We start from the raw sequence: 18,543 nt of genomic DNA, 5'->3' as shown, positions 1-18,543 counted from the left end.
CAACACACTTGAAACCCTTGAATTTGACACTTGCCCTGTTCAAATGTCTTGGCTTTTGAGACCTCACATTTCCCATAGCAGCCAGTTATTAAAATGCTCATTTCCTTATTACAAGGTTTAGTTGATCAGCCGATTATATTTTAGAGATTCTAAATCTGTAGTAAGATTCATAGGACTGTTGAAAATGTCTATCTTCTTTTTTTAAGTCTATTTATTTATTTATTTATTTATTTATTTACAGATAGAGACAGTGCGAGGTGGGGAGGGGCAGAGAAAGAGCAAGAGAGAGAATCCCAAGCAGGCTCTGTGCTGTTGGCACAGAGCTCAATGTGGGGTTCGAACTTGTGAACTCATGAAGTTGTGAACTCATCGAACTCATGAGTTGATCTCATGACTCAGGTCGTGAGATCATGACCTGAGCCAAAACCAAGAGTCAAACACTTAACCAACTGAGCCACCCTGGTACCCCGAAAATGTCTGTCTTAAGTTTGTGTACACACACTCTTTCATCCTTTCTCTTCTTGTTTTTAAATTTGTTTAATGTTTATTTATTTTGGGAGACAGAAAGAGAGAGTGTGCATGTGAAGGGGGGAGGGGCAGAGAGAGAGGGAGAGAGAGAATTCCAAGCAGGCTCCACACTCAGTGCAGTGCCCAGTCCAGGGCTTGATCTCACAAACGATGAGATCATAACCAGAGCCGAAATCAAGAGTCAGTCGCTTAACCAACTGAGCCACCCAGGCACTCCTCTTTTCTGTTTTTTTCTTTTTAAAGTAATATTTTTATTAAGAGAAATAACAGTGAGGTTAGGATGTTAGGAGACGCAAAATTAACTTTTGTTATAATTCTTAATTTCAGTGGCAGAGTACTAAATTTTTTCAGTCTGATTATCCTAAATGGGTAATCACATATTTAAGGAACCTTTAGAATTTTTAAGTGTGTCTATAGTGACAGATTTTGTTTAACTTTCATGTGGCATTTCTTATTGCAACCAAAAATAATCGACCATAATTATGGAATAATTCAACTTAAAGCTATTTTCAGATCTCATCTGTAATTTAACTATTGTTCTCAAATTAATGATTTAAAAAGCAGAATGATAATCAATTTGTGGTCAGTTTCATATTTCAAATGGGATTCTCCAGGGAAATTAATTGTCCTAAAACTCAAATCCCAAACTTGATGAAAAGACACAAATCATAGACTGAAAGGACTTGAAAGTGTCTTCTTTGTCACTTAGCTCTTTGTCACTCAAGTACGATGCATGGACTTAGCATCAGCATTCCAGAAATGCAAACTTCTAGCCCCATGTTGGTCCTACCGAGTCAGAACCTGCATTTTAGCCAGGTGTCAGACAACTTGTGTGGCACAGAAAAGACTGAGAAGCGCTGACCTACTCCAAATTCTCACCCAGTGAGGGTGTTACATTCAGGATCCACTAGCTGAGTAAACAGAGGTTCTCCATAAAAGTACTTGTTACTGGGGTGCTTGGGTGGCTCAGTCGGTTGAGCAGATGACTCGAATTCGGTTTGGGTCACGATCCCAGGGTTGTGGGATTGAACCTGCATTGGGGTCTGTGCTGGGTGTGGAGCCTGCTTGAGGTTCTCTCTCTCTCTCTGCCCCTCTCCCCACTCTCGCTCTCTCTTTCTCTGAAAAAAACAAAAACAAAACAAAAACAAAAATTGCTACGTGCATTCTGTGCAGTAGTCTGTGATTCCAGCACATTGAACACATGCATTGATTCTATTTCACAGGGCAGCCTCTCGGCTCTGTTCCACCTTACAACACAGAGGTCACTGAGACCACCATTGTGATCACATGGACACCTGCTCCAAGGATTGGTTTTAAGGTAAATTGCAGATATCCCTAACCTCTTGTGAGACAGCCCTGAAGTGGCCTTATGTTTCTGAATGTGGTAGAAACAGGATATTTGGGAGTCAGGAGACCTGGGTTTTATTCGCTGCTTCTGTCTGTGCCTCTCTGACCGCATTGTCCAGGTATAACATTACTGTGGCCTCACTGGATTTCTGGAAGGATGGACTGAGGCTGTGGAAGTGCTTCGCAAAAGGATAAAACATTAGTATGGAACTGTTGTTGTTATCTGATTTTCTCCATCCTTTCCCCCAGGGGACTGCATTTTAAAATATATAAGGAAACGCCATTTGTTGTGTTGTTCTAAATGGGTGTCAACAAGTTCACAAAAACCCATTTAGAGAGACCAATTAAAGTCAGAGTCACTTAAAAATCACATTTTCATCCAATCATTTCATCTCAACTTGTTCAAAGCCCCTTGGGTGAATTTCTTAATAGAAGTTAAGATTAAGGTCTTCCCTGTAGATATCTGGATTCATGTTCTTTAAAGTAATGATATTAGGAAAGTGATGAATACAAATGAATATGTTTAAAAGAATTCCTTTCTTTGGCATTTAGAGTATAGGGAGAGAAATATTTATTATAATTGGAAATCAAGACTAAAGCCCAATGACAGCTTGTTTAAAAAAATACACCAAAGGTCACTTCTTTTTTGAAATATGCAAATAGCCATATTGATGATTATGCTACTTAAATATAGAGAAGCGGTTTTTGAAGATTACCTTTCAAATTCTCCTTAATCGTGTCATTCTGACTTTCAGAAGCCTTGTAACCTACAAAGGACGTCTCTAGAGTAGAACACTGTTTGATGATACGGTATTGCCTAGGTTTTGAAATAAAATATTAAAAAATTGAAAATTATGGGCACATTTATTTTAATTCTTCTTTTGTAATATATTGTCCTGCAGTTTAAGCTATGAACATACTTCTTCAAAAGAAATGTTTCTGAAGTACAAAATGTTAAAGGCTCTACTAACCTTTACATTGAATGTTCATAACTCATTAAAAAGAGTGCTAGAGGATTTCTTCCAGCAAAAAAGAAAATAGAGGGGCACCTGGGTGGCTCAGTCAGTTAAACATCTGACTTCGGCTCACGCCATGATCTCACCGGCCGTATGTTCGAGCCATGCGTCAGGCTCTGTGCCGACAGCTCAGAGCCTGGAGCCTGTTTCAGATTCTGTGTCTCCCTCTCTCTCTGCCCCTTCCCTGCTTGCACTCTCTCTCTCTCTCTCTCTCTCTCTCTCAAAAAATAAATAAATAAATAAATAAATAAATAATAAAAAGACAAAAAAGAAAATAGAAATGAGTTGCCATGTTGCCCCAAGCCTCTGTGTACTTCTGGTTTATATCAGGAGATTATTTATCAAGCAAAACCTTATGTAATGACATTTCTCCAGAGACTTCCATTACAAGCCAATGTAATGCAGTTTGGGAAGATACCTCTCCCACCTTGCGCCCCCAGTCCAGGGAGCTTCCAGTTGGAGAATCTAATAGAGCGAAAGGCAGGCGCCAACTCATTCCCTAATAAAAGCACAGCATGCAGTGTGCATAGAAGCTCACATTATACAAAGCATGACCAAAACCTCTCGGCAGTAACCTAGCTCTGGAAATATTTGCCCTTGGTGTTTATTTTGCTTTCCTTCTTCTAGCTGGGTGTACGACCAAGCCAGGGAGGGGAAGCACCACGAGAAGTGACTTCAGAGTCAGGAAGCATCGTCGTGTCTGGCCTGACTCCAGGCGTGGAATACATTTACACCATCTCAGTCCTGAGAGATGGGCAGGAGAGAGATACACCGATTGTAAAGAAAGTTGTGACACGTAAGAGGAGTCCTTTGCCTCTTTTCTTTTAGCTTTTAAAACTGTTCCAATTTGTAAAAGTAACTGATATCAGTATCACTTTTTGCTTCTGATGATGGTGTAAGAGGAAGATCCCATGTCTCCTTATCTTACTAGCTATTTCTAAATTTGGAGCAGCAAGTTCAACTCTTGTCATATATTCCATGGCATCAGAACTGTTCTTTCTAATGTCAAAAATATTTATGAACTGGAAAGACAGAAAGAATGTCAATAGTATTTCAAAATTGTTAATTGTAAAAAAAAAATGGTCTCAGAGAATTGCTGTCCACCATGGTTTCATAGTATAGCTTCTATTATGTTTTTACTGATTCTTAAAAAGAAGGGATGGAAGGAGGGAGGGGGAGAAAGAGGAGAGAGAAAAAAGAAAGAGGAAAGAAGGAAGGGAAGGGGAGGGGAGGGAGAGAAGGAAAGGGCAGCAAGAAACATTCCACAGGTCAAGTGCTTGGTGTTAGCTTTAACTTGTAACTTAAACTTTTTTCTGCATAGCATTGTCTCCACCCACAAACCTGCACCTGGAGGCAAACCCCGACACCGGTGTGCTTACAGTGTCCTGGGAGAGGAGCACCACTCCAGGTAAGCCTGGGATGTATCAAAGGGCAAGTCTGTGTGGTACTGTCACAGGACAAAGGTGTTGGAAACTTTGAGAGAAAGGGTCAACATTATAAGTACCCAGCTTTCCATAAAAAATATAGTATGTGAGCGTACATCACAGAGTGACATGTAGCGTGTTTCACTGCATGTGTCTTTAGATAACAGGAAAGTGAACAAGGCAGACCCTCATCAAGCTGTAGGGCATCATGAGGGCTGACAGAAACCATTCTGGATGGTACCTTTTGCTCAGTGGTGCTCAAAATTGCCAGAAAAAAAAAAAGGCTGAAATCATACTGCAGAAATTTCTTTTTGTCTATTGTTAGAGATTCTAAGTATACTATTCAATGAAGTTTTACAAATGTTTTGTCATGAGAGGCACCACAAAACTCTAAAGGTGATGGAAGACAGAAATGACCTCCAGTTTGAAACTTTAAGCTGGCAAGTCGTATGCTTGTTTGAAACCAGATCATTAACATTTAGTCTTTGTGGATGGTCTAGGCTGCCTGTCTAGATGGTCACTAGCAAATGTAATGACCTAAACCTTTATTTCCATCCAGTTGGACTTTCTTGTCTAGACACCATTTTCGTGTCCAGCCTGTTCCTCACCCTTTAGTAAGTTTAACTTAAACATATTTTCTCATTTAGTCTGGTCCCTGTGGATCTCTAATTATCACTGTTTGAATTTGAATGTCTCTCTCTTCCCCCTCAACACTCTTACTGCCCAGTTTCTATGATTCCTCACATCTTCCACAGTGAGCATTTTTTGTATACAATATAAGTATAGCCACTTTTGTTTTTCACTTTGTCTCCTTTCCTTATTCCCTTCCTGTAAATCCCATAGGTTCAGACCTTGTAAATTAGGAGAGCCCATATTGGGGAATATGCTTAGGGTTGAGAACCATTCCAGACTAAGCAGGTAAAATGGAGGATTCCTCACCTGTCCTGAAGATGATCTGTTAAGGCAAAGCAGGGTATAGTGGTAAAAGGAATCTGGATTAGGAGTCAGACAAGCCTATGGTAATCACTCCCCCATTCCAAGATTTTCTTTAAACTGAGGATATTAATACCTGCCTCAAATGGTTGTTGCAGCACTGAATAACAGGAGAGTCCTCAATAAATGCTGGGTCCTTTCCCCATTCCCTTCTGTGGGTCCATCATTGGGGTCTACTTTGATTCAGGCTGGGTCACAAATGCTCTGTGCAGTAACTTCCTCCTTTCTGTCCTCTCTAGACATTACTGGTTATAGAATTACCACCACCCCTACAAATGGCCAACAGGGATATTCTTTGGAAGAAGTGGTCCATGCAGATCAGAGTTCCTGCACTTTTGAAAACCTGAGTCCTGGCTTGGAGTACAATGTCAGTGTTTACACTGTCAAAGATGACAAGGAAAGTGCCCCTATCTCTGATACCATCATCCCAGGTAATGGAACAATAAGCAGTTATCCTAAGAGTGGCAGATTCGATGAGAGTGGGGATTGATATCTTAATCCCCAGATGGTTGAGTGTGTCAGATACATTTGGGATTTAGTTCTGACCTCCCAACCACACTCTCCCAAACCATGAAATCAAAGCAACTATTTGGACAAGTGCTTGCTGTTAACACCGCTTTACTTTCTGTGCTTCACTGGGATGCTGTTTGTTGCGATGGGTATGTAATGGAGTGGCAACCATGGCCTTCACTCTGTACTGTCAGCTCACGTGGAAATATTACTAAAACAGTGTCATGTGTCTGTCCTCTGTACTGACAGGCTAAAAGTAATATGGTAAATGCATCCCATCGGTACATCTGTCCCTGATTTTACAGTCCATATCCATTTTCAACAGCTGTCTGTACAATCGTACCTATCTCCACATGTGAGCATTGGCTTAGCACTTGGTTGACACGTCCAATTCTTCGTCTTGCAGTTTCAAATCCTTCCTTCATAAAACTGAAGAAAAAAAGAAAGGCCATACCTTCGGGTGTTCTTTCTGGTGGATTGAACGACAACACTGAAAAGACCTATCTAGGGATAGGTTTTTTATTTGCCCCAAATTGGATTGTGACCGAATGAAAGCATTGGACAGGCGGTGTTCTCCTTTGCCCTGTTTGGTAGAATGCTTTTACTAATGCTAATTAAATAACTTTGATTATGAATTAAACAAAATATTGGCAATAGTATTGGACTCAAGTCTGTCTTCCACCTGAATGTGCTTTTGAATGGCACATTTCACACCATACAATGATACTGCATCAGCATTATGGCCATAATGTTGTCATGAGTTTTTGTATGGGAAAAGAAAGAAAAACCCACCGATGTTTTTTTTTTTTTTTAAGCTTCTTCATGCAAGCTCTATTTTCCTACTAAAACAGTTTGGATTTAAAAAAAAAAAAACAGCATTGTTGATACTTACTACAGATATCATGTCTAGGTTCTAAGAATGGTTTTGACATCCTAAATAGGCCTATAATTTTTAGGAATCTGAGACGTTCAAACTCTACTATTTAGAGACATTTCTAAAATGCAAGAAAATCCCAAAGAATATTGTAAACCTGTCTTATTCTCCCAGGAAAGCAAACTATTCATGATGATTAGGATGTCTTTTCAGAAAATTTGGAAAAGATTGCATATTACCATCATTGCTTTAACATTCCATCAATTATTACCACTGGTAACCTGATGTACACTGCTTTATTTTTTCCTCTTTTTTGCCTCTATTTTCCTTTTGCCCCTCTTTGCTTTGTAACTCAATAGAGGTGCCCCAACTCACTGACCTAAGCTTTGTTGATATAACCGATTCAAGCATCGGCCTGAGGTGGACCCCGCTAAACTCTTCCACCATTATTGGGTACCGCATCACAGTAGTTGCGGCAGGAGAAGGTATCCCTATTTTTGAAGATTTTGTGGACTCCTCAGTAGGATACTACACAGTGACAGGGCTGGAGCCGGGCATTGACTATGACATCAGCGTTATCACTCTCATTAATGGCGGAGAGAGTGCCCCTACTACACTGACACAGCAAACGGGTGAATTTTGAAAACTTCTGTGTTTGAGACGTGGACGGTGTTGCATGCTGCCACCAGTCACTCTGGTTAAATATGGATGTTTCGTGGGAAAAGCCAGCGATTTGCCAATGATTAAGAAAGAGAGGGTGGATTGAGGCCCGGGGCGAAGGAATTGAATGTATATGCTACACTGATTGGATGCAGGCATATGCAAGTGGTCTTAAAGACACTTTCATTTAAGCCACAAATGTGTAGAAAGCTAGCGAGATCTGATCTGTTGAACACAAAATGGCAAAGGTTAAATGAATTTGCAGACTTGGAGTTTTTACAAAGTATCTCACATGAATACCAACTCGGATAATGAGCACCAGTTTATGAGAGAGGTACTTATAGAATGTGCCGTTATGCTCTTCTTTCGACTCCTTGATAAACCCTACCATGTTCCTTCTTTGCAGTGGACTTAAAAACCCAGTCAAATTTAGGGTGGGTTGAAAGGGGGTTATCTTGACATAGGAGAAAAAGAAACTTTGGGGCACTGTGGATTGCATTGCCATGGCTAGGTAAAGAAACTCCTCTTTAACCAGTCTGGGGCCAAGCATGCAACATTCCGAAGGTTCTCTGCCCTGCATGGTAAGAAACATGCTGAGAACCAATCTGCATGAACCCTTTGCACTCGTAGGTAGAACTCACGGAGTGGGATCGTAGCGATGCCGGTAGCTGTAGTCATCTCACATCAGGGGAAATGTAGGACCTCTTGTCTTTTCGTCTGTGTGCATGTGTTTGAAAAGTACCGCTGTGTTTCTCTTTGCTGTGTGGCAACTTCAGCCTCTTCAGCCTGGGATTAAATAACTGTCACTGGTGTTAATAATGTACTTAAAATCAACATGTTTGAAAGTAGATGAAAAGTATTCTTTGAAATGTACTGATGGCAGAAAGGTTAAAGAGGCCTAACAGTACTGTGTGTAGTGTTTTATTTTTAACAGTAGTTCACTATGATTTAGATCAGATTTAGATTAGAATGTTTGCATGATTCTGACTCATTTCCTTAATGCATGAACTATTGGTTTTACCTTTCCAGCTAATTTTTGTTACCTTTCATTTTAAAAGTGACATTGACTCTATCTTCCTTCTTATTTGAAACCAGCTGTGCCTCCTCCCACTGACCTGCGATTCACCAATATCGGTCCAGACACTATGCGTGTCACCTGGGCCCCACCTCCGTCCATTGAATTGACCAACCTCCTGGTGCGCTACTCCCCTGTCAAGAATGAGGAAGATGTTGCGGAGTTGTCCATCTCTCCTTCAGACAACGCAGTGGTCTTAACAAGTAAGCAGTCAACTGTATCTGTTCCATAAATGCTAAGCTAGAGCACGAGGAGAGAATTCCGGGTTCTCAGGGAGGAGCAACTAAGATCAAGACAGCTACAGCAAAACTACAAACAAAACCCCAAATGTGATGTGTGACTCTGTACACTTTGAAAGATGTCACATTTGTCACTATTTTAATGTATGTATCTTTGAGATCCACAACTTTTTAAAGATCGCAGTAGAAAAGCACCAGCAGCGAAGTTCGAAGACTTCAAATAAATTCTGCTTCCAAATAAGCACATACAAATAAATGAATGTCAAAAGAAAATAGAGGACTAAATTTAGATGTTCAGAGAGAGAAACAATAAGGATTGAAAATAGTGTCACCATATCTGTTTTATTCTCATTAAAAAAAAAAAAAAAAAAAGTGCCAGTGGGTAATCTCCAGCTTCTGAAAACACAGAAGCAGTGACATGTTACCAGGATAGATCGGGATGATGCTGTTTTGAAGAAAGAGCCAGAAGTGTAATTGGTACTTCAGAAAGAACCTTTTGGCAGGATTTCTCTGAAGGCTGAGGACCCAGAAAACAGCTAACATTCAAATAAACAGCAACCATTTATGTGTCTTTCTGGATCCTACCTTTTTGAAATAGACATTGTTTATTAAAGAAAATAGAAGGAAGCTGCAACATGGTGCTGTTTTTCCTGTAAATGTTGCTTCTTATTATTTTCACCATAATAGTAAAATAAGCACATGAGAATAGCATAGGTTTCTACGTAAGGAAAGAAAGAGCTCACATTTAGGTATATTACCAAATGACGGTCTGAAAATATCCTCTATGTTGCAGACACATTTTAGAGAATGAAAGGCAGCTCAACATGACTATAGTCTTGGCTTCTCATTTCATGGCTGAGGGTGAGAACATCCTTAGTTCTGCCTATCAACAGGGCTGTTGTTTCTGTTCTGGATTACTCTGGAGTCAGTAGTTACAGCATCGCTCATTACACAGCTCCTGCTTCAGGACCACTGTCTGCCCCACTGACTGGTCACATGTTCATCACACATTCTAAGATCTTATTTTAGATCCTGCTCTAGATTGCAAGGTAGCCATCCCCCACCCCCTGCCCCCCAGAGAAGCCATTATTACCCAATTTTACAGATGAAGAAACCGAGGTCTCTAGTGGCTAAGTCAATTGCCCCTGGGCAAGCAGGAATAAGGGAAGTAGAGTCCAAGTATCCAGCTCTATCATCTGGTGCTTTCCCAAACCTTGCAGGGGCCTCTGTACAAAGGCTGAAGAGGAGATGGTATGGAGGGGAATGAGGTCTACTGAGTAGGAATTCAAAGGTTAGAAACCCTACTCTGTACCTTTCTGGGGACCTCAAAATTAAGAGTAGAGGATACTCAGGAATGTGTATGTAATTTTTTAAGTAGTCTGTTCTTCCTTCAATATGGTGGAACCAATCACTTTCCTCATGGAATAGGACTCTTTTCCAGTAAAGGTTAATTATTAAGACCACTGGTCTTGGTCTGGGTCAAATCCTATATGATCTAGGGTAAGTACACCAAACAAGATGACTTTTCTGCACCTCAGTTTTCTCCTGTGTAAAATGGGGATGGTTATAAACCAAACTTTTGGGGGGAAATGGGTACTTTCGTTGTTATGAATTTGGTGATGGTTTCACAAGTTCCTACATACACCACAACCTGTCAAAACTGTACACTTTAAATATTTGTAGTTTATTGTATGGCCGTAAGTCCACTTTCAATTGTAGCAAACTACTTCCTGGGGTTGTTGGTGAGGAGTAAATGATAATCCACAGTGCCACGGTCATTATTACTATATGCCTTCAATAGATATCATATTAAGTGGATGACAGAGATAATATTACATGGCAGCGACCATCTTATTGCAGATGGCTGAATCACTCTCAGAAGTGGAACTGAGGGCAGAGCTTAGAGATGTCACAGGGTGAGGTGACTTTTCCTTATCACCTTGTTACAGCCCATCTCCAGGTAGCAATAGTCATGTCAGTATAAGTCAGTTATAGGACTGAACCTTTCTGTATTTTATCAGTTGAAATAGTCCTAAGGGTGCTTTGCTTTTTCATGCTTTTGAGCACAATTTAAAAGTAAGTGCCACTTGCCTCTTCAGATCTCCTGCCTGGCACCGAATATTTGGTCAGTGTCTCCAGTGTTTATGAACAACACGAGAGCACACCTCTTAGAGGAAGACAGAAAACAGGTGAGTCATGTTGGCAGTATGCTTATCAAATAGCTCTCACCTACCAATTTTAATAGTAAAGTAGAATACTGCTTCTAAAACTACATCTCCATTCTTGTGATGGTAGTGGTGCTATAACCTTGTCATTCCTTTTTGATCACCGGTCTTAAAAATTAAATGATACTTCTTCAAGTATTATCCTGATTTCCAGTCACTAAGATTATACTCTCTGCTTCCAGAGAGGACTCAAAATAGTCCAGGAACTTTGTTATCTGTCCTTGTAAAAAATCGCCCAAGAATAATATAATCCCTATTTATTTAGAGATAGCGAACATTCCTTTTCATTAGGCAGCTCTAAGGCTGACCCAACACTGTCCTTGTCATGGAAGTCTTTTCCCTCCTTTGCTAAGCCAACAAGTTTATCTTTTTTATCTGCTTGATGAAATATGCATGCATAATGTAAAGTTGATTTGAATCCCATAATATTACATTAAAGTCCTTAAATATGAGGGCTTCTAATAATTATCCTTTTTAAGAAACTGCAGTGTGATGTATCCATTAACTTATGTATTATAATCCACTTGCTTCCCCAAAAAAGTTGCGACATCTCAACTTGGTTTGAATATGTTATTGAATAGAATAAGTAATTATTAGTACTAAAATCAAAATTTTCTGGTAGTCCCAGAGAGATTAAGTGACTTGAATTTGAGATAAACTCTAAATTCTGATTACTTTTTCCATGGTACACTAAATTTTCAATTCATGAGGATTTACCTGCATTGTAATTTGTCCAGGATGATGTCTTGTTTTAGTTTTTGAGAGCTTTATGTTTGCCATTATTATCACCCCATTGACCTATCAGTTCCCTTTGAGTATAGAAAACTTCTTTGACAGCCAAAAGCTTGAGAGTGGGCATAACTTGCCTTATTTTGAGAGACACAGGATAGAAACGTGGAATACTTGAACACTGAAGCATTTGAAAATTATTCCCAGGATATCTTAAACACCCATCTTTAAGAGTGATGCAGAAGCCTAGAATAACAACACACATACATAACTTGGATTATTTAGCAAAAGAAAAAAGAGCTTGAGTTGGCCATTTGGAACTGAGTCAGTTTAGGATTTCGAAATTTGTGTGTGGCTTAGAATCAGTGCTTCATAACTTGAGGTTTATGGCAATATGTTGTGTTAATGAGAAAGGACAGACAGAAGGTTGTGTGTTACCTTCCCTGCATTCTTCCTCACCTTCTAAACTGGTGGTGTCTTTCCCCATCCCCACCTTTCTCCCCTGGGTGGGAAAAACAGGTCTCGATTCCCCAACTGGCATAGACTTTTCTGATATCACTGCCCACTCTTTCACCGTCCATTGGATTGCTCCTCGAGCCACCATCACTGGCTACCGGATTCGCCATCACCCTGAGCACACTGGTGGAAGACCTCGGGAAGATCGGGTGCCCCCGTCTCGGAATTCCATCACCCTCACCAATCTCATTCCGGGCACAGAATATGTGGTCAGCATCGTTGCTCTTAATGGCAGAGAGGAAAGTCCTCCCTTGATTGGCCAACAGTCAACAGGTAACTTGTTTTCTGGTCTGCAAAGAAACTCCGAGGACTTTCCTGTGCAGGGGGTGTCTTCTGTGAAACAGCTTTGTGTTGTCTGAGTCATTGTCTCTTAAAAATAGATTGTGGTTATGAGACATGGAGAGAGAAGTGAGAGTGTATGTGGAGAAAATCTCCTTCTTAGACTGTATCAAAGATCATTTTTTAATGAACATCTTAGTTTTTATTTTTTGAGAGAGATAGAGAGCGTGAGCACAAGTTGGGTAAGGGCAGAGAGAGAGGGAGTCATAGAATCTGAAATAGGCTCCAGGCTCTGAGCTGTCAGCACAGAGCCTGATGCGGGGCTCGAACCCACAAACCGTGAGATCATGACCTGAGCTGAAGTTGGATGCTTAACTGAATGAGCCACCCAGGTGCCCCGAAGATCATTTTTTTATTGCAAAAAATTTCTCACCGAATTTAGATATTTATATGTTTCCAATACCTAAAGTTTTATTCAAAATATTAAGAAAGTCCCTGTTTCAAAGTTTCTTTAAAAACACAATTATTTTAATGTAATAGTGTCATTATTTTTAGGAGATGGATACTGAAGTATCTGGAGAAGTAGCATGATGATATCTGTACCTCAGTCTCAAGTGGACTAACAGAAGGACAGAGAGACAAGCAAATGTGGCAGATGTTACCAATTAGAAAATGCCTGTGAGAAGGGGATATAGGTGTTCAGTATATTATTTTTGTGACTTCTCTGTTGTTTTACAATTTTTCAAAATAAAAAGTTGAAGAAAAAAGCACTATGATAAATTTATAATAATGATTTCATCACAATTTGAGTCACCTCTTTAACCCCTTACCTTGAATTGTTCATAATTTTTAATTCTACTAATCTTGCATAGCATTTACATTATTATATGAGAGAATTATAAAGGCGCTGACCTGAAAAATGAGCGAAGAGTGAATCTGGGCATTGTTTGAAAGTTATAGATGGGGCAACTTTCCCGTGTTTTTCTAGTTTCTGATGTTCCGAGGGACCTGGAAGTCATCGCCGCCACCCCCACCAGCCTCCTGATCAGCTGGGATGCTCCCGCTGTCACAGTGAGATATTACAGGATCACCTATGGAGAAACAGGTGCGTTAGTAAGACACTGTTTCATTCCGATCAAGTCGGATTGTGTTGTGGGTAACCTGAACGCCCAGCAATGGATACGTATGTAAAGAAACTTTGGCAAGTCCATTCAGAGGAGACTTGTCTTTTCTAAGAGGATGTGAAAAATACGTATGCTATAATGGGTGGCAAAATCAAGAAAAAAAATCGTGTAATACTAAAGGGGGAATAGAAGGGCTGAGGAAGAAAGAATTCAAAATTCACAAATATATGATCAGTGGTAAAATGGTAAGTGATTTGTATTTTTTTTTACTTTCCTATATTTTCAAAATTTTATTTATCTATTTATTAATTTTAATATTTATTTATTTTTAAGGGAGAGAGAGAGGCATTGAGAAAGGGAGGCAGAGAATCCCAAGCAGGATCCACACTGTCAGCACAGAGCCCGATATGGCGCTCAAACTCATGAACCATAAGATCATGCCCTGAGCTGAAATCAAGAGTCGGATGCTTAACCGACTGAGCCATCCAGGCACCCCTTCAAAATTTTATTTAACATGAATATATTGCATTAATATTTTGAAAAAGGAACACAGTCTATGCAGTCCGGGTTGAGGACTTACCTTCTTTCTTCTTCTAATCTTAACCCACAATTCAGAGACATTTTAAAGCTGGAATGTTAAGCATTCCACAGTTAAGCATTAACTGTGATTTTCTCCCAATTTTTTTACACACTTATTAAGGTTCACTACATGCATAAATAAATATGTTTCTGTTTAGGCCCTATTAATAGCACTCTTTTAAGAGGAATAAGAAAACATGTGACTAACTGCTGTCTCAATATGTTATTATAGTTACTCAACAATCCCCGACTACTTCTCAGCCCCTCACATTTTGAACTAACCTCTTTTCACACAGGAGGAAATAGCCCTGTCCAGGAGTTCACTGTGCCTGGGAGCAAGTCCACAGCTACCATCAGTGGCCTGAAACCTGGAGCGGACTACACCATCACCGTGTATGCTGTCACTGGCCGTGGAGACAGCCCAGCAAGCAGCAAGCCAATTTCCATTGATTATCGAACAGGTACCAACCCCTGCTCTGAGGTGACATGAGAATATTTACTTAGTTTTACAGAGTTCTTCCAAAGTACTCTCCTCATGTGGAATTAGTTTTCTTTTCTTTTTAAATTTTTTTTATGTTTATTTGTTTTTGACAGAGAGAGACAGAGCATGAGTAGGGGAGGGGCAAAGAGAGGGAAACACAGAATCTGAAACAGGCTCCAGGCTCCGAGCTGTCAGCACAGAGCCCGACGTGGGGCTTGAACTCACAGACTGCGAGATCATGACCTGAGCTGAAGTCAGGGGCTCAACCGACTGAGCCACCCAGGCACCCCTGGTTTCTTTTTTAATAAGAAACAACATAGACAGCCAGCAGAGTTTTGAGCCAGATATACAAAGAAGTATCACCAGATATACAAAGGGATTTTGTGTATTTCGTTAATGGATATATTCCATGTGCCTGCAATAGAGACAAGCATAGAGGGTGTTCAATATATTCGTTAATGAGTGAAGGAATGAGGTGGTAAGAAGACAAACACCTACTTGGAATATAGTCTTTGTGAATGAAGCAGCCATCTTGAAAATAGGTAATGGCATCTAGATGCATGCCCCACCTCCAGAAGGCAATCTATGTGTTTCTGCAAAAGATACACCCGTGAGTCATTAATGGTAATAAGAGATGATTCTGTACATACCAGAACTGGAAACAAGACTTGTCCATTCTTGTCCCCATGGACTGGGGCTTCACTGATTTCTCCTTGTGTTTATGTGTAGAAATTGACAAGCCAGCACAGATGCAAGTGACTGACGTTCAGGAAAACAGCATTAGTGTCAGATGGCTACCTTCAAGTTCCCCTGTTACTGGCTACAGAGTGACCACTACTCCCAAAAATGTCCCAGGACCATCAAAAACTAAAACTGCGGGTCCAGGTAAGAAAAACCAGCATCTCACATACATCAGGATAAACAGAATAGGGTCACACCATATGGTTTTTAATATAAATGGCCACCTAGGTCTGAAGTACTATATATTTTCATATCATGCATCAGAGATCCCCATTTGTGAACTCAGGGCTCAAGATTGTTACAAACTCCCTCCATGGTAGCATTTTTAGGATAAGTGTGTTTCCACTTTTACATGCATAGTTCTGTTTGATGGTGTGACCATCTTACATGATTAGATCTATCTTTGTGGGTTTATCATGCACACCAAAGAGAGAGATGGCCTAACTTTTTAAGATCCTTTTAACTCTTGTTTTTGTTTTTATATAAAATGCTGGTGAAATCGGGATCCCAAGGTAGTATCTTGAGGTCAGGCTAATTTTCATTTTTTCCAAGAGCAGCATCCTTCATTGTTGGAGACATCATATTAAATTTTAGAGTGTCTCCATTAGTTTGACTTTACTCCAGTATGGCAGTTTGTATTAGCAAAGAACATGTTTGTCCAAGGGAAATTCATATCTGACTCATCCATGTTTTCATGGTAATTCTGCAAATGAAAATTCTGGGCTACCGTGCGTTTATTACGGAACTCTGAAAGTCACTTAGCTGACCTTACAGTGGATGACATAGATGCATTTGCTTTTCACTCCCTTTGCAGATCAAACAGAAATGACCATTGAAGGCTTGCAGCCCACAGTGGAGTATGTGGTCAGTGTCTACGCTCAGAATCGAAACGGAGAGAGTCAGCCTCTGGTTCAAACTGCAGTAACCAGTATGTAACCAATGCTTATTTCCCATTTTCAAAGTCAATTGTGTTCTTAGGCAAATGAATGCCCTCTGCACGTCTTTTGCGATTATACCTAGAGAAAACCAACTTGGTTAGTTTGAATCTTGAGCTGAGCCCTTTACAAACATTTTTCCTTCTTGGTGCCAAGCAATGAACATATAGGGAAGGAAGTTTGTGGAGCTATCATAGTTGCTGTGCTTTGAATTTCTTTTGCTCAAATGGCCTCAGCAAAATCTTGTTTGCCTATAGCAAATCTACAAAATATTTTGCCTGGACCTATTTTTCTACGACTGGATGGTAAAGTTGATTGCGGCATGCTTCGTGAAGCTATTATGTTCGGAGCATTTGGAAAACTGTCTGGACCAGCGATTAATGTAAATAATAGAGTGGGGAGAGAAGAGTTAAAGAAAGGTTGTAATAATCTGACTCTAACATTGAAAATCAACTTTACCGCTTCCAAGGTATAGAAAATTCAGGTCTGTGAGACTAACATCACGTTGCAAAAACAAATCTGTAAAAACAAATTGTAAAAAACAAATTTTACAATATCGTAAAATTAATAGAAATAAATCCTCATTGTGAGGACATTTTACCAGGTGCCTATGTGTCTCACATACACCTATGTTTTGATAAGTGATGTAACATTAAATAGTTTCTAAAAAACCTATTCAGGTGTCAAGTAATTTTCCATTTAATAGTGGGTTCATTGGAATTTAATTCATCAGAGAAAATGGTATCTGCAAAACTGCTTTGCATGTTGTAAAAATGCTTATTTCACAACTTGCTTTTCACATAACCTCTTACCATTAATTTGCCTAACAGACATTGATCGCCCTAAAGGACTGGCATTCACTGATGTGGATGTCGATTCCATCAAAATTGCTTGGGAAAGCCCACAGGGGCAAGTTTCCAGGTACAGGGTGACCTACTCGAACCCTGAGGATGGAATCCATGAGCTATTCCCTGCACCTGATGGTGAAGAAGACACAGCAGAGCTGCAAGGCCTCAGGCCGGGTTCTGAGTACACAGTCAGTGTGGTTGCCTTGCACGATGATATGGAGAGCCAGCCCCTGATTGGAACCCAGTCCACAGGTATATCGGTAACTGCACCAGTGGGTGCTCATGGGAGCAGTGGCTTTACGCCCTGCTGAATGAATTATACTTTCTTGGGCTATTGATTCCCTGGAAGGGGGTTAAAAAAAAAAAGCAGCCTCTCTAATAGGAAAGACCCTCTTTAGAAAGGAATAGTAATAAGCAACAAAGTTTAAGGGATATTCAGATACAGTCTCATAAAGGGAGGTTTTAGAGTGGCTTGGCTTATAAATAAGGCCATAAAGTGAGACAACTGAAGATGGTCCTAAAATTGTGAATTATTTCTTAAACCGGGATTCCCTGCGGTCACACTCATGGTGCATAAAGGAAAGGAGTTTGGCATCCTAGAGCTTACTCTAAAAAAGGAACCCAAACTGGGCTATTTCCTAGCAGCATGATTCTGAGAACACGTAGGTAAGACCTTCCTTCTCTGGTTAGATATCATGTGCTGAGTGCGCAATTTGCTTATAGGTTTTGGGAGTCAGACACAGCGGAAACAGTTTAGGGCAAATGCTTTCCACTATACTTTATCCGCTTGTGCTTTGTTTCCGAAGCAGAGTGGAATGCTAAATTTGTGTCTGTGTGGCACCATAAACTTTGGAGGTGACTATCTGTATTATTGCTCTTCGCTTCTCTTTTCTGCTTCTGTTGTGAGCCAATTTTCTTCTTATGCTGCACCACAGAGAGTACTTCAAATTTAGCAGCACTATCTGCTGTGGGGTTCAAATAAAGAAGATAAAGACATAATTCTGTCTTTTGGGGATGGAATACTCTGTGAAGTGGTTTTCCATACAAAGATCACTTATCCGGGAAAAGGGCTATTGCTCATCTTTCCATATAAAATGGAAAATCAATCCTAATGGCCAATAAGCCAACTTGACTTTGTTTTTTTATGTTTATTTTTTTTAAGGGAAAGCAAAAAAAAAAAAAAAAAAAACAACAACTTTTCAAACCCAAAGTCCCTTAGTCTTCTGGCATTTTTCCAAGTGTTTCCAGTGATTCTGAGAATTGGTGGATATAAAACACATTTTTTTCAGCAAACATTTTCTTTATTTTGCATCCCTTCTTGTACTTTCTCATACTGAATCTTGACTTGACCAGGGAACCCACCTCACCAAACAAGCACAATCTATACTTCTCGGAATTCACTTTAATTTCCCTTTTCCCC

General features: G+C 40.0%; 1 protein-coding gene across 14 annotated transcripts in view; it reads left to right on the top strand.

Moving 5' to 3' along the window:
* FN1 (fibronectin 1) overlaps window positions 1-18,543 on the top strand; it is a 70,852-nt gene that overhangs the window by 34,015 nt on the left and 18,294 nt on the right. For 4 of the 14 annotated variants that reach the window (XM_043577740.1, XM_043577751.1, XM_043577746.1 and 1 more), the window contains exons 21-33: window positions 1,752-1,846; window positions 3,519-3,687; window positions 4,213-4,299; window positions 5,548-5,739; window positions 7,052-7,324; window positions 8,448-8,630; window positions 10,766-10,855; window positions 12,140-12,409; window positions 13,404-13,520; window positions 14,415-14,579; window positions 15,329-15,484; window positions 16,155-16,268; window positions 17,106-17,375. In XM_043577740.1, the coding sequence (XP_043433675.1) occupies window positions 1,752-1,846; window positions 3,519-3,687; window positions 4,213-4,299; window positions 5,548-5,739; window positions 7,052-7,324; window positions 8,448-8,630; window positions 10,766-10,855; window positions 12,140-12,409; window positions 13,404-13,520; window positions 14,415-14,579; window positions 15,329-15,484; window positions 16,155-16,268; window positions 17,106-17,375 (2,181 nt within the window). The remainder of the gene's footprint in view (window positions 1-1,751; window positions 1,847-3,518; window positions 3,688-4,212; window positions 4,300-5,547; window positions 5,740-7,051; window positions 7,325-8,447; window positions 8,631-10,765; window positions 10,856-12,139; window positions 12,410-13,403; window positions 13,521-14,414; window positions 14,580-15,328; window positions 15,485-16,154; window positions 16,269-17,105; window positions 17,376-18,543) is intronic. The other 10 variants (XM_043577747.1, XM_043577753.1, XM_043577752.1 and 7 more) reach the window with 3 other exon arrangements.

This window comes from Prionailurus bengalensis, chromosome C1 (genome assembly GCF_016509475.1).
Source record: "Prionailurus bengalensis isolate Pbe53 chromosome C1, Fcat_Pben_1.1_paternal_pri, whole genome shotgun sequence".
In the NCBI taxonomy this organism is placed as follows: domain Eukaryota; kingdom Metazoa; phylum Chordata; class Mammalia; order Carnivora; family Felidae; genus Prionailurus; species Prionailurus bengalensis.
Note: the sequence above shows the minus strand (reverse complement) of the source record. Positions and strands in the feature narration are given on the sequence as shown.